Below are 11,853 nucleotides of genomic sequence, written 5' to 3'. Positions count from 1 at the left end.
GTGAGGTGCCCATGCGGTTCCCTCTTGCAGCATTTCCTCCAGCATTCCCTCCCCATCTCGGGTTACGTCTGGAATGATCAATTGTTGCTTTAAGAGCAAAGTTGCTAGCCAGTTCACTTTCATAGCGTGAGTTTAAAAGGTTTCTTCGGTTAGCCTCCGAAGACAATGTTTCTACAGCCTTTTCAAAGTTTAGATTGGTGTGGGTTTCCAATTGCCCAATTATAGTGCTATAGGAAGCAGGCAAGCTCAAGAACAGAGTCTCCAGCTTTTGACTCTCTGTAAATTCCTCTCCTGCTTGTCTAAATTGAAAAAAGAAATCTTCCAAAGTCCCAATAAAAGTAGAGAAACAGTCCCCATCTTTATATTGGAGATCTTGCAATTTTCGGCGTAAATTAAACGTGTATGCCCATCCTTTCCTCATATGCATAGAATCTAGCTTGTTTAGCATCTCCTTTGAGGTTCCAAGATCACAAATAGCATAAAGGAAAGTTTTACTCACGGAAGCTGCAATCATCGCTTGTGATTTTCGGTCCTTAATTAGCCAGAGTTCCTTCTCCTTTTTTTCAGCATCCGAGGTTCCATCTGGCGGCGGGTCTTGCTCAGTAACTTGGTGGAGTCCCTCTGCTTTCAGTGCAATCCTCAGTCGAGTCTTCCATTCCAAGTAATTATCCGCTTCCAGGATGGTAAGCCTGAGTTTTCCCTCCAGGTATGCAGCCATGCTCACCGGCTCCAAAAGGCAGTTGCTGTAGATTAGCAATTCAAAGTGTCCACGCTAGATCTCAATGGATCTCCTGGAACAAACCTAACTATCTAGTTGCAGCACACGCAGCTCAAAATACTGCTCCCATAACTGGCTGGGCCCATAACCTGTTGGAAATTCTCTGTGGTGAGAGAATCCCTTTTTCAATATAGCAGAGTGCACAGAGGCACAAACACAGCGGATTTAGTTATGCATGCATGTGTGCTAAGAGTAAAGTAACTTGGAGCCAATTGCTTGTTTCAAATCAATATAAAAGGTATTTATTAAGGAACTCCATTCTAGATAGGAAAGTGAGGATTTAGGATCTCTAATCTATCTATCTAAATGGATGCAGATGGATTCACCATCTTCTCTGCACATATGGTGCAGGGCAAGAGACTTGCCATGTTGCAAGGTCAACAGCCAGGTAGGAAGAGAGAGAAGGAGGAAGGAAGTTGAATCCCCTAAGATTAGCAATCTACATTTCAAAGGGATAGCATCAGAGCAGCAGGAAGTGATGACCAAATGTCTTTGACCTTCTAGCCCTCTGACTTACTAGTCTGTCCTCCACTGTCTGAGGCAAAGAGACAGCGCAAAGTCCTTTCCTTCCAACACAAACTGTAGTTTTGCCTGGCAAATCCTTTGGTCTGTTCCAGCATTGGCGTGGCGTTCTCTGCCTACATTGTCTAAGCAACGGCCTCAATTTTGGCACAACCCAGATGATAACGGAAACGGCTACCAATGCCGAAGGCAAGACTATGCCCCAAACCATCTCCAGCCGTTCTTTAATCCAGGCCCCGCAAAGAAGCCCCACTATCAACGCTCCACCCGATGCCAAAATGCCAGCAGTTTGGAGGGGACCAGCCAGCCGAGATGACAGTGGCATCGGAAAAGGCTGTTGCAAACGCCTCTCCCGTGACCGGACATCTTTGCAGCGCAATCTGTCTTCAGCGCGGACGTGGAGACGCACGTCCGGTTCACGCAGATCTTTTCTGTCCCACACTTCGTGCTGTCAGGTACCACCCCAGTGTCGACAATGTCTGCCCTACTACGAAACCCTACACTCTAGCACAGGCTGTTCTGGACTTGTCTCTGAATGAACGTTGCATATTTCCACTTGGGCTCCGTTTGGACATCCGTGCATTGCGCTCTTGTGCTGGGACTCAGTATTAGGATGGATAAGGGCTACTGAACTGAAGCTGAATTTGGAGACTGGAGATGAATGGAACTTGGAGACCACCGTAGCTCAGTGGAAGAGAATCTGCTTTGTATGCAGAGGGTTCCCAGGTTCCCTCCCTGGCAGCATCTCCAGATAGGGCTGAGAGAGATTCCTGCCTGCAACCTTGGAGAAGCCGCTGCCAGTCTGTGAAGACAATACTGAGCTAGATGGACCAAGGGTCTGACTCGGTAGAAGGCAGCTTCCTATGTAACCTGTCATGGATGTGGTTTTACTCCCCCTTAAAAATCAGATTTGCAATCCCCCCCCCACCTCAATGTAATTTGATTTTGGAGGAAACTAGAGAAAGATTCCTACAGGGGAAATTGGCTTGGGGGTGTGAGTGTGGATCGGGTTGCAGGTGAGGGGGAAAGGCCCTCTCTCTGTCATGGTGGACAGTCAGAACTGAGGTAGCCGGACCAAGACTGACTCAGGATAAGAAAGCTTTCTATATTCTTAGTATTGTATTTATATCCACCACTCTTTCTCCAATGAGCAGTGCCATTTTCTCCAGTGGTTTCCCTCTCAAGGTTGCATCACTTGACTCAAGAGATGCTGATGTTAGCATGTGTGCTTTGACTTTCCTGATGGATCGCAGACCTGGTCCACACAGATCTTCTGAGAAGTATGGCAAAACCTCCTAAAACAAAGCCAACAGACACAGCAACTAGAATTTCAACCGCCAAGGTTGCATAGCTATAGGATACGGACCATGGGGCAGGTCCACTGTCAATGCTTCCCCCATAGCCAGGGGAGAGACACTTTGGGGGTGCCCAGCCATAGGCACAGTGGCAGTTATGCTTGGAATTGCAAACCCCTCTCCCAGAGCAATTAACGAGAGGGTCACAGGTGATGTTGGAGGGCACCAAGTCCGATATTTGGAGACACATCCGGTTAACACAAATTCTGTGGTGGCCGCAGGGGGATCCTTCGTCCACGGCACCCATGTCCGTCAGAGGAATGCCAGAAGGGAAACCTAATCCCCAGCAGCGGGCATTGCCTGCGGGTGTCTGAACGATCGTCACGTTGTCGTCCAAATCGGGTAACCTCTTGACACTGGTGCACTGCACCCGTCCACACAATAGATGTTCAGGTTCACATTTCTGGAAGCTGCTCAGTAGCCCGTGCCCTCCTCCTCCACCACCACAGTTGCCGAAACGATCCCCTATTGAATTTACCTTCTCAAAGCAAGAGAAGGGAGCACCTTGAGATTCCTTCCCAAAAATCTTCTGGCACTGCAGCGTGGGGGTTGAGCAGGTCCCGGCATAGCAGTATCCATCATCCCTGCACGGTGTTCCATCCTGCACGGCAACATCTGGTGGGCATTCCAGGGATGTTCCATTGCAGTACTCGGGGAGGTCACATTCATTGGTACTCTTCCGACACACCGTTCCTGTGGTTGCCGCCTTGCAGTGTTTGCAACACGGCTCGGTAGTACACACAGCCCTGGGCGCCAGTCTGCAATTCTTTAGGCAACACGCCCTTCGGTTACACAAAAATATGTCCCCACAATCGCACTCTTCTCCTTCATCTACAATGCCATTCCCACAAGAATGCTGTGTCAAGGTTTTTGTGATCCGCGGGATGTTGTTCAGGCATAGGGCCTTCCCTGACGAGATGACTCCCACATAACTCGCTGCGGAACAGCTGCTGAAAAGCGGCTTCTTACCAAAAGGGCCTTCAGAAGCCATAATACAATTCAGGTTGGGTGCACAACAGCAGCTCTGGGATCGGTCGTCTGGAATGCCAATGACATGCCCCAACTCATGTGCAACAGCAATCGTGAACACCTCCAACGGCATATTCCTGATTGAGACAAAGGCCAGTGCACGTTTCACATCACAGAGAGTCCCAAATAACGAGCGTGTCACAAGAAGGGGTCCTTTACGGTGATAAGCTAAGAGCAAAGCTGCATCGTGCGGCAATCGAGGGACCACTTTCCTGATTCGCCACTCGTTAAAGGCTAACAGGCCGTCCACAAAGCTAGTAACTGGAGCTAAGTTCTGGTCTGTCCGGATCCCAAGCCCCACTAGGAGGATACGAAGACCAAGAGCAGAAAACATGTCATCCACCATTTGACTGAGTTGTACCATGCGTTGGGTGGTGGTAAGCACATTGTCGGAATAATGCCGATACAACTGTACTTCTACTTGTATGAAAAGCTCCAGGTACTTTGAGTGTTCCCCAGGATAAGTGTCCTGTTTCCGTGAAATATGGTCTCGTATGGATTCAGCCACCAGAGTAGGTATCTCCGTACCATTTAGCCAACACGTTCTCGAATTGGGATCGTCTTCCTTTGAGCGATAAAGAACATGCTGGAAGGTAGAGGAGTCCTCCACAGGCTCAATGTTGTACATTAAGCTCTCAATTTGAAGAAGACCCCTGAGTCCCGCGCAAGTGTTGAGGGTCACCAAAGACTCCGAGGCCCCTTCCACATAACCGCGGTAGTAGCAGTCACCTTGCATCTTATGATAGCTCACCTGTAACTTGTCGCCGTACGTAAAGACTGGGATTCTTTTTAGGAGGACTGCTTTCTGCTTTAAGTGAACGATATAGTTCTTACCTTCCGCCTTGATGATGTAGGATTTTTCATGCCTGGCAACTCTGCCTGCCTTTGAGGATAGTTGCTTTGGGATGATGACTTCATAGGAAGCATAACCTGGAGGTGTGTGTGGGCTGTAATCTGTGACAGGAAGAAGAAATGCCAGAAGTATCATAGAGATTCCCAGATTGAAGAGTAGGCCACACCCAAGGGCGTCATTGCCTTTCCCCATGTCACCTCTCTACCGAACTTTGAGATCTGCTGGACCAACTGCTTCTGTCAATGTTAGTTCCAGTCCCACCTTAAACAATCCACAAGAAGGCATTGGGGGCTGCTTCTGTGACACCAGCCACCCCGTCCTTTTATACATCTGCCAAAGAGTCATTTCGTTTGTGTCTGGAGTTGCCAGCAGGAAACGTTCTGATACCAAGTGCCAAAGAGATGTGGGAGAGGTAGGGAACACCCATCTGCACAGTGGGTCAAGCACTACAGAAACACTCCAAAGTCCTTACGCAAAGGAAGGGAAGGGGAAACTCTGATGGTCTGCAGAACTTCAAAGATGACCGGGAGAGAAACTGCAGAGAGCTTGAAATGCCTCCTTGGAACGGAACACCAGAGGTCTGTTTCCCGCGGTGACCCTTTGAATACAAACGTTCCATATGACTGTATTCCGGACATTCCGTTGCTGAACTCCTTGGTTCCCTTCACTCTTGTCTTCTAGCCCGTCTTACTCAGGACTGATTATGTCCACTGTAGAACTATCGATGCATGGGTCTGAATTACAATTATACTCTTCACTCCAAAACCCTCTCCTCAAATATAATGTGGCCACAGGGGCAGCACCCTTAGGCATCTCCACTGGGCAGCTGCGTGAAGACTGAGATGAGATTCTTGGAGGCTGCAGGGCTTTATTAATGTCCTGAAAGCCAAAGGAAGGAGCTGTTTGTAGGCATGGGATGGAAGTTGCCTGGATGACATGCTCTTTCTCAAAGCCAGAAAAACAAAAAGCAAAAAAGGAAAAGGGGGGAAAAGCCAGAAACGGCTAGTTTAATACAATCATGTATGTACACCAATACATAATGTTTACATTATAATGCCACATCAAAAAGGAAAGCAAAAACATTGTACAGTAGATCAGCACACAGAAAGTGAGGAGAAATCCTGTGGAAGAAGTCTTGAGACTCAAGTGTTGCGTGTAGGATGACCACTGTGCCAAAAATTGAGAGGAGAGGAGAGCTGGTCTTGTGGTAGCAAGCATGACCTGTCCCCTTAGCTAAGCAGGGTCGGCCCTGGTTGCATATGAATGGGAGACTTGATGTGTGAGCACTGGAAAAGATTCCCCTCCAGGGATGGAGCTGCTCTGGGAAGAGCATCTAGGCTCCAATTTCCCTCCCTGGCAGCATCTCCAAGATAGGGCTGAGAGAGACTTCTGCCTGCAAACTGGGATAATTTGCTGCCAATCTGTGAAGACAATACTGAACTAGATATACCAATGGTCTGACTCAGTATATGGCAGCTTCCTATGTTCCTATTCTCGGTTTCAAAACAAATTTCCTCTCCTGGACAAATGCTGGCATTTTTGAATGGCAAACCCTTCAGGTTCCAGACTCCACTAGTTCTCAAGGTAACAACTGATCATGCGTGGATTGTACCATTTTCTTACAAAGGTGTGCAGGTAGAAAGGTTCCAATAGGGGGGAAAAATATGTGGGGGAATGTTGCTTTGGAACTGAATAATCCACGTGCATTTCAGGACAGTCCATGACAGGCAGGAGTTGCTACAGCTCTAATATCTTCCTCCAGGAGATACTTGTCCTGCTGGAAGCAATTCCCAATATTTGTTTTTCTCCTTTGCAAGGATTATTCCCAAAGCAGTCCCTGGTTGAAAAAAGACCAGAACTGGCAAACACACAACTCAACTGGCAGGCTGATGAAGAGGGTGCTCAGGAAAGCATGGAGCTCTCCTGCCTTTGAGTGCCTCCCCACGACTCACTCCCATTCTGCTTTTAACAGAGACTGGGATTCTTCTGGAGCAAGCAGAAGAGCCTGCATATGCAGCAGAGGGATGCTCGCTTGACTATCACACACAGATCTATGGATCCAGCCCTTGATGATCAGGGCTGGCTTCCGCAGTCTGTTTATTTATTTATTTAAATTTATTTTATTTTATTTTTAAATGACACCCCACCCCTCCAGTCCTCTACTGCTCAGCTCACAACAATAAGAGAGAGACAAGATACAGTAAAAGTAATAAAATTAACTAAATTAAACAAAAGAGTTGTCAGATTAAAAACCACAATCATTGTTAGGTTCAAATTAAAGGTTATTTTAAAAGCTAAAATCTGAAAATTCTAAAAAAGAGCTAAAGAGCCTACCAGAGATAAATCACACACACACCCCAAAAAAGGAGCATTAAAATACCTCCTCAAAAAGATGTTTTTAAATTTATTTATTTTTTAAACACTGAGGGAGAGAGCAGGGTGAAGCTCTTCAGGGAGGGCGTTCCAAAGCCGAGGGGCCACCACCGAGAAGACCCTGTCCCTAGTCCCTGCCAATCGGATCTCTGTTAGTGGCGGGGTCATGAGCAAGGCCTGAGATGATGAGCGGAGGAACCTGGCAGATTCATATGGGCGAATGTGGGCTGACAGGTACCCCAACCCCAACCCGAGGTTGGCCCACTTGGACACTATCCAAAGACCCTGGTGGGAAAAAAGATTCGCCACATTCTTTCACTCAACTAACAGGGAGATCTCCCAAATCCCTGATTGTACTAAAAGGAGGTTGGGTTTGAGCAGTTCTAGTTGGGGCCCTGCTGCCTATTTGAATGCTCTGAGCATGACATGCTACCAGAGGGCCTTTTTCAAAGCAAGAAATGATATGTTACCTTGAGCGGTGCTCTCAGGGAGGTTTCTGGGGACTCCTAGGGAGGATAGATTATTTATGCCTGTGTGGTATGGGGGAAGTCAAATCCATCCAGCATGTTCTGTTTCACTGTCCATTATATAGAAATTTAAGATGCTCCTTATTAACTCCTCTTCTGACACCCTTCCCAGGCTGTTCAGGAGACTTTTATGTTTCTTATCTTCTCGCGGAGAGAAATTTAGATGTCACCTTCAAGGTGGCCAAATTTTGTTCTATTGCAGTATTGTTACAGCAGCGGGTTCTTCGTGATTAATTTTATAATTTTTATTATTTATCTGTGGATATTTATGCACATATTTACATATTTCCTTCTTCCAATTGTACTTTCCTATGTTATGAGATGTTTTGTTTATGTCATGTTATGCTGACCTTTGGTCGTAAATAAAGGATACATTCATTCATTCAATATGCAACCCCCATGGAAAATATCCAGACATCACATCACCATTTTAAAGTAAAGCTAAAGTGTGCCGTCAAGTTGGTGTCGACTCCTGGTGCCCACAGAGCCCTGTGGTTGTTTCTGGTAGAATACAGGAGGGGTTTGCTATTGCCATCTCCCATGCACTATGATGCCTTTCAGCACCTTCCTAGATCGCTGCTGCCCAATATAGGTCTTTCCCATAGTCTGGGAAACACACCAGCGGGGATTCGAACTGGCAGCCTCGGGCTTGCTAATCAAGTCATTTCCCCGCTGCCCCATTAGGTGGCTCTCCACCATTTTACCTTCTTCAAAATAAAGTAGGAAGGCAGACAAAATATGGCATAAAAAATAATTTATGGAACAATGCAACAGCGCCCAGCGTTTCAGCAACCAGGATTCCAGCCTCACAGTCTTCCTGGCTGGAAGCCCCGGAGCGTGGGATGGGCCCACTGTCAGTGCTCCCCCCAAATCCAGGGGCGAAGCAGTCTGGAGGGGCCCAGCCGTAATGGCAGTGGCAGTGTTCCTTGGAGTTGCAAAGCCCTCTGCCGGAGCAAGTCACCAAAGGGTCGCACGTTACGTTGGATTTCACCCATGGTGACAAATTGGTACATACGTGGTTAATGCAAACTTTGTCTTTGCCACACTTTGAGCCATCGGCCACCTCACCAAGGTCCATCGAACCAATCCCGGGGTGGAAATCTATTCCCCAGCAGAGTGCATTGCTTGTAGGTGTCTGTATGATGGTCACGTTGTCACCCAAATTGGGTAACCTCTTGGCCTTGGTGCACTGCAGCCGCCCACACAACACATCTTCGCGTCCACATTTCTGGAATTTGCGTAGTATCCCGTCTCCTTTTTTGCTGCCGCAGTTGCCAAACCGATCCCCGACTGAATTGACCTTCTCGAAGCAAGCCAAGGGAGCACTTTGAGATTCCTTCCCGAAAACCTTCTGGCACTGCAGAGAGTGGGTTGAGCAGGTTCCTGTGTAGCAATACCCATCGCCAGTGCATCGTGTCCCATCCTGCACAAAGACGTCCAATGGGCATTCCACAGATTCCCCGTTGCAATACTCGGGTAAGTCGCACTCGCCTCGGCTTTCTCGGCAGACTTGTCCTTTGGGTGCAGCCTTGCAGTGTTTGCAACACGCTTCAGTCGTACATTCAGCCCCGGGAGCAACGGTGCAGTCACTGAGGCAACAGCTCTCTCGCTTACACTGTGGCTCGTCCCCGCAATCACACTCTTCTCTGCCTTCTACAATGCCATTCCCACAAACGCTCGGTGTCAAGATTCTGATGGGCTGTGGGATGTTGTCCAGGCATAGGCCTTTCCCTGACGAGATGACTCCAACATAACTCGCTGCGGAACAGCTGCTGAAATGCGGCTTCTTACCAAAAGGGCCTTCAGAAGCCATAATACAATTCAGGCTGGGTGCACAATAGCAGCTCTGGGATTGGTCGTCTGGAATGCCAATGACATGCCCCAATTCATGTGCAACAGCAATCGCAAACTCCTTCAACGGCATATTCCTGATTGAGACAAAGGCCAGTCCTTGTTTGGCGTCACAGACAGTGCCAAAGAACGAGCGCGTCACAATAATGGGCCCCCTGTTGCGATAGGCGACGAGTAGAGACGCATCATGCTTCAGCTGTGGAAACACTTCCTTGAGTTGCCATTTGGTAAAGGCCAACATGCTGTCCTTCACATAGTCCGTGATAAACACCTTGTTCCGCCCTGTCCAGATCCCAAGCCCCACTAGGAGGATACGGAGGCCAAGAGTGGAAAACATGTCGTCCACCATTTGACTGAGTTGTACCATGTGTTGGGTGGTGGTAAGCACATTGTCAGAATAATGTTGATGCAACTGTACCTCCACTTGTATAAAAAGCTCCAGGTGTTTTGTGCGTTTCCACGGAGCAGAAAAGCCCTGTTTTCTGGGAATCTGCTCTTGCCCCAACTCCGTTGCCAAAGTAGACATGTCTTTATCCCTTAGCCAGCATGTCCTTGAATCAGAATTGTTCTCTGTGCGATAGATGAGGTGCTGGAAGGTAGAGGAGTCCTCCACAGGACTGATGATGTATGTTAAGTTCTCAATTTGCAGAAGACCCCTGAGTCCCACACAAGTGCTGAGGGTCACAAAAGACTCTGAAGCCCCTTCTACGTAGCCGCGGTAGTAGCAGTTACCCCGGATCTCATGGTAGTTGGTTTGTACCTTGTCGTCATCGTCGTAGATGAAGACCGGGATTCTTTTGACGAGGACGGCTTTCTGTTTTAAGTGGACAATGTAGTTCTTGCCTTCTGCCTTGATGATGAAAGATATTTTGTCTCGTGTAGCTTTGCCTGCCGACGTGGATAACAGCCTTGGTATGATGACGTCATAGAAAGAGTAGCCTGGAGGGGTGTGAGGACTGCAGTCCGCGACCGGAAAGAGGAACTTCAGGATTAGCATGGAGACCCCCAGGTTGAAGAATAGGCTGCACCCAAGGGTCTCCCCTCCTTTGGCCATGTCACCTCTCTATGGAAACTTTGGATCTGTTGGACCAACTGGTTCTGCCAATTTTAAAACTCTTTTAAAAATGACAAAAGGCGGCATTGTGGGCTCTTACAAGAGTAAGCCATCTTCACCTGGGCATATCTTCTGTTGTGAAGGGACTATCTTCTGTGCCTTTGGTGCCAATGCCAAGGAAATTCTTTTTGGGTGTTGAAGAGAAGGAGGGAAGGTAGGTAGTACACCTTGGCAGTAGCCCTGGTGCAACAGAAACACTGAGAAGTTGTTGGTAAGCAAGGCAGGCGAAACCCTGATGGTTTGCAAATGTGAGGAGCGGATGTGGAAAGACGCAACCGGTGAGGTTGAAAGGCCCCCTTGAAATGGGACACTAGACATCCGTTTCCATCGGCGACGTTTTGAATATGAACATTCCACATTACACTGCAACAAATGTTCCATCACGGTTGTCATGGTGCCTTCATGGGGATGGGGTCAGAGCAACTGCTTTACATGCAAGGAGTCCCAGGTTTTGTATATTGGCATCTCCAGGTAGGGTTGGGGAGATCTCATTTGGAAACATGGAGAGCTGCTGCCAATCGGTGTAGGCACTGCTGAGCTGGATTAACAAGCAGCCGGACTCAGCGGAAGGCAGCTTCCTATCAACACTAGCCCATTTTATAGCCCATGGTGCTTAGAATGTATTGCACATCAAGAGATGGGTGGGTCGCTATCCCTCAAGGATCCCCCCATCTAAGCCAAATAAAGCAGTGACGAACAGCTGCTTTATTTGAACAAACATAGAACAAAAATAGGGAAAACATTTTAAAAATCCCATTTTCATAAGCCATATAAAGAGAAGGAAATCCACTCTTTAACTATTGCGGGCTCCACTCTGATGGGAATTCTAACTTGGTTTCCTCCTGTGTCACTGTGCGTCTTCAAACTTATTCATGTAAACTTAGGTCTTAGTATTGTCTACCCAGACTGGCAGCGGCTTCTCCCAGGTTGCAGGCAGGAGTTCTCGCTCAGCCCTGTCTTGGAGATGCTGCCAGGGAGGGAACTGGGAACCTTCTGCTCTTCCCAGAGGAGCACCATCTCCTAAGAAGGGGAATCTCTTCCAGTGCTCACAATTCTAGTCTCCCATTCAAATGCAACCGGGGCAGACCCTGCTTAGCTAAGGGGACAAGTCCTGCTTGCTGCCACAAGGCCAGCTCTCCTCTCTCTGTCAGGAGTGAATACAGGCCTCCTCCTAACCAGCTTTTGGTTGTGAGAACCAGCCCACTGGTTGCTGCCAGGGATGACAAATTTGTTGGCAATTGCAAAAAGAACGCAACAGCCCTGCTGCGTCAGGCGCAAGAAGGCCCATCTAGTCCAGCATCCTGTTTCACGCAGCAGCCCCCTAACTGCCTCTAGGGAGCCCCCACAGGCAAGAGGGGAGGGCATGCCCTCTCTCCTGCGGTTGCTCCCCTGCGACTGGGATTGAGAGGCAGCTTGATCCCGCCAAAGAACCCACCAAGAGGCCTGCAAGA

The 11,853-nt window shown here is 48.2% G+C and overlaps 2 protein-coding genes across 2 annotated transcripts; both read right to left on the bottom strand.

Annotated features, from left to right (window-relative positions):
- Positions 1-2,400: 2,400 nt before the first annotated feature.
- Positions 2,401-5,109, bottom strand: LOC128337762 (disintegrin and metalloproteinase domain-containing protein 9-like). Its single transcript, XM_053279045.1, has 2 exons — positions 5,010-5,109; positions 2,401-4,638 (listed from the first exon to the last, which is right to left on the bottom strand). Exon 2 carries the CDS (start codon positions 4,418-4,420, stop codon positions 2,501-2,503), a length of 1,920 nt encoding a protein of 639 aa, XP_053135020.1. The 5' UTR covers positions 4,421-4,638; positions 5,010-5,109; the 3' UTR covers positions 2,401-2,500.
- Positions 5,110-8,146: 3,037 nt separating this feature from the next.
- On the bottom strand, positions 8,147-10,717 carry LOC128338028 (disintegrin and metalloproteinase domain-containing protein 9-like). The gene has a single exon (XM_053279894.1). The coding sequence runs from the start codon at positions 10,340-10,342 to the stop codon at positions 8,147-8,149; it is 2,196 nt and encodes a 731-aa protein (XP_053135869.1). The 5' UTR covers positions 10,343-10,717.
- Between the last annotated feature and the right edge of the window lie 1,136 nt (positions 10,718-11,853).

Source organism: Hemicordylus capensis, chromosome 15 (genome assembly GCF_027244095.1).
Source record: "Hemicordylus capensis ecotype Gifberg chromosome 15, rHemCap1.1.pri, whole genome shotgun sequence".
Classification (NCBI taxonomy): domain Eukaryota; kingdom Metazoa; phylum Chordata; class Lepidosauria; order Squamata; family Cordylidae; genus Hemicordylus; species Hemicordylus capensis.
The sequence above is the reverse complement of the archived record's forward strand: the minus strand, read 5'-3'. Positions and strand labels throughout refer to the sequence as shown.

Coding starts and splice junctions, on each gene's coding strand:
- LOC128337762 (XM_053279045.1), bottom strand. CDS start 4,420: ATGCAAGGTGACTGCTACTACCGCGGTTATGTGGAAGGGGCCTCGGAG.
- LOC128338028 (XM_053279894.1), bottom strand. CDS start 10,342: ATGGCCAAAGGAGGGGAGACCCTTGGGTGCAGCCTATTCTTCAACCTG.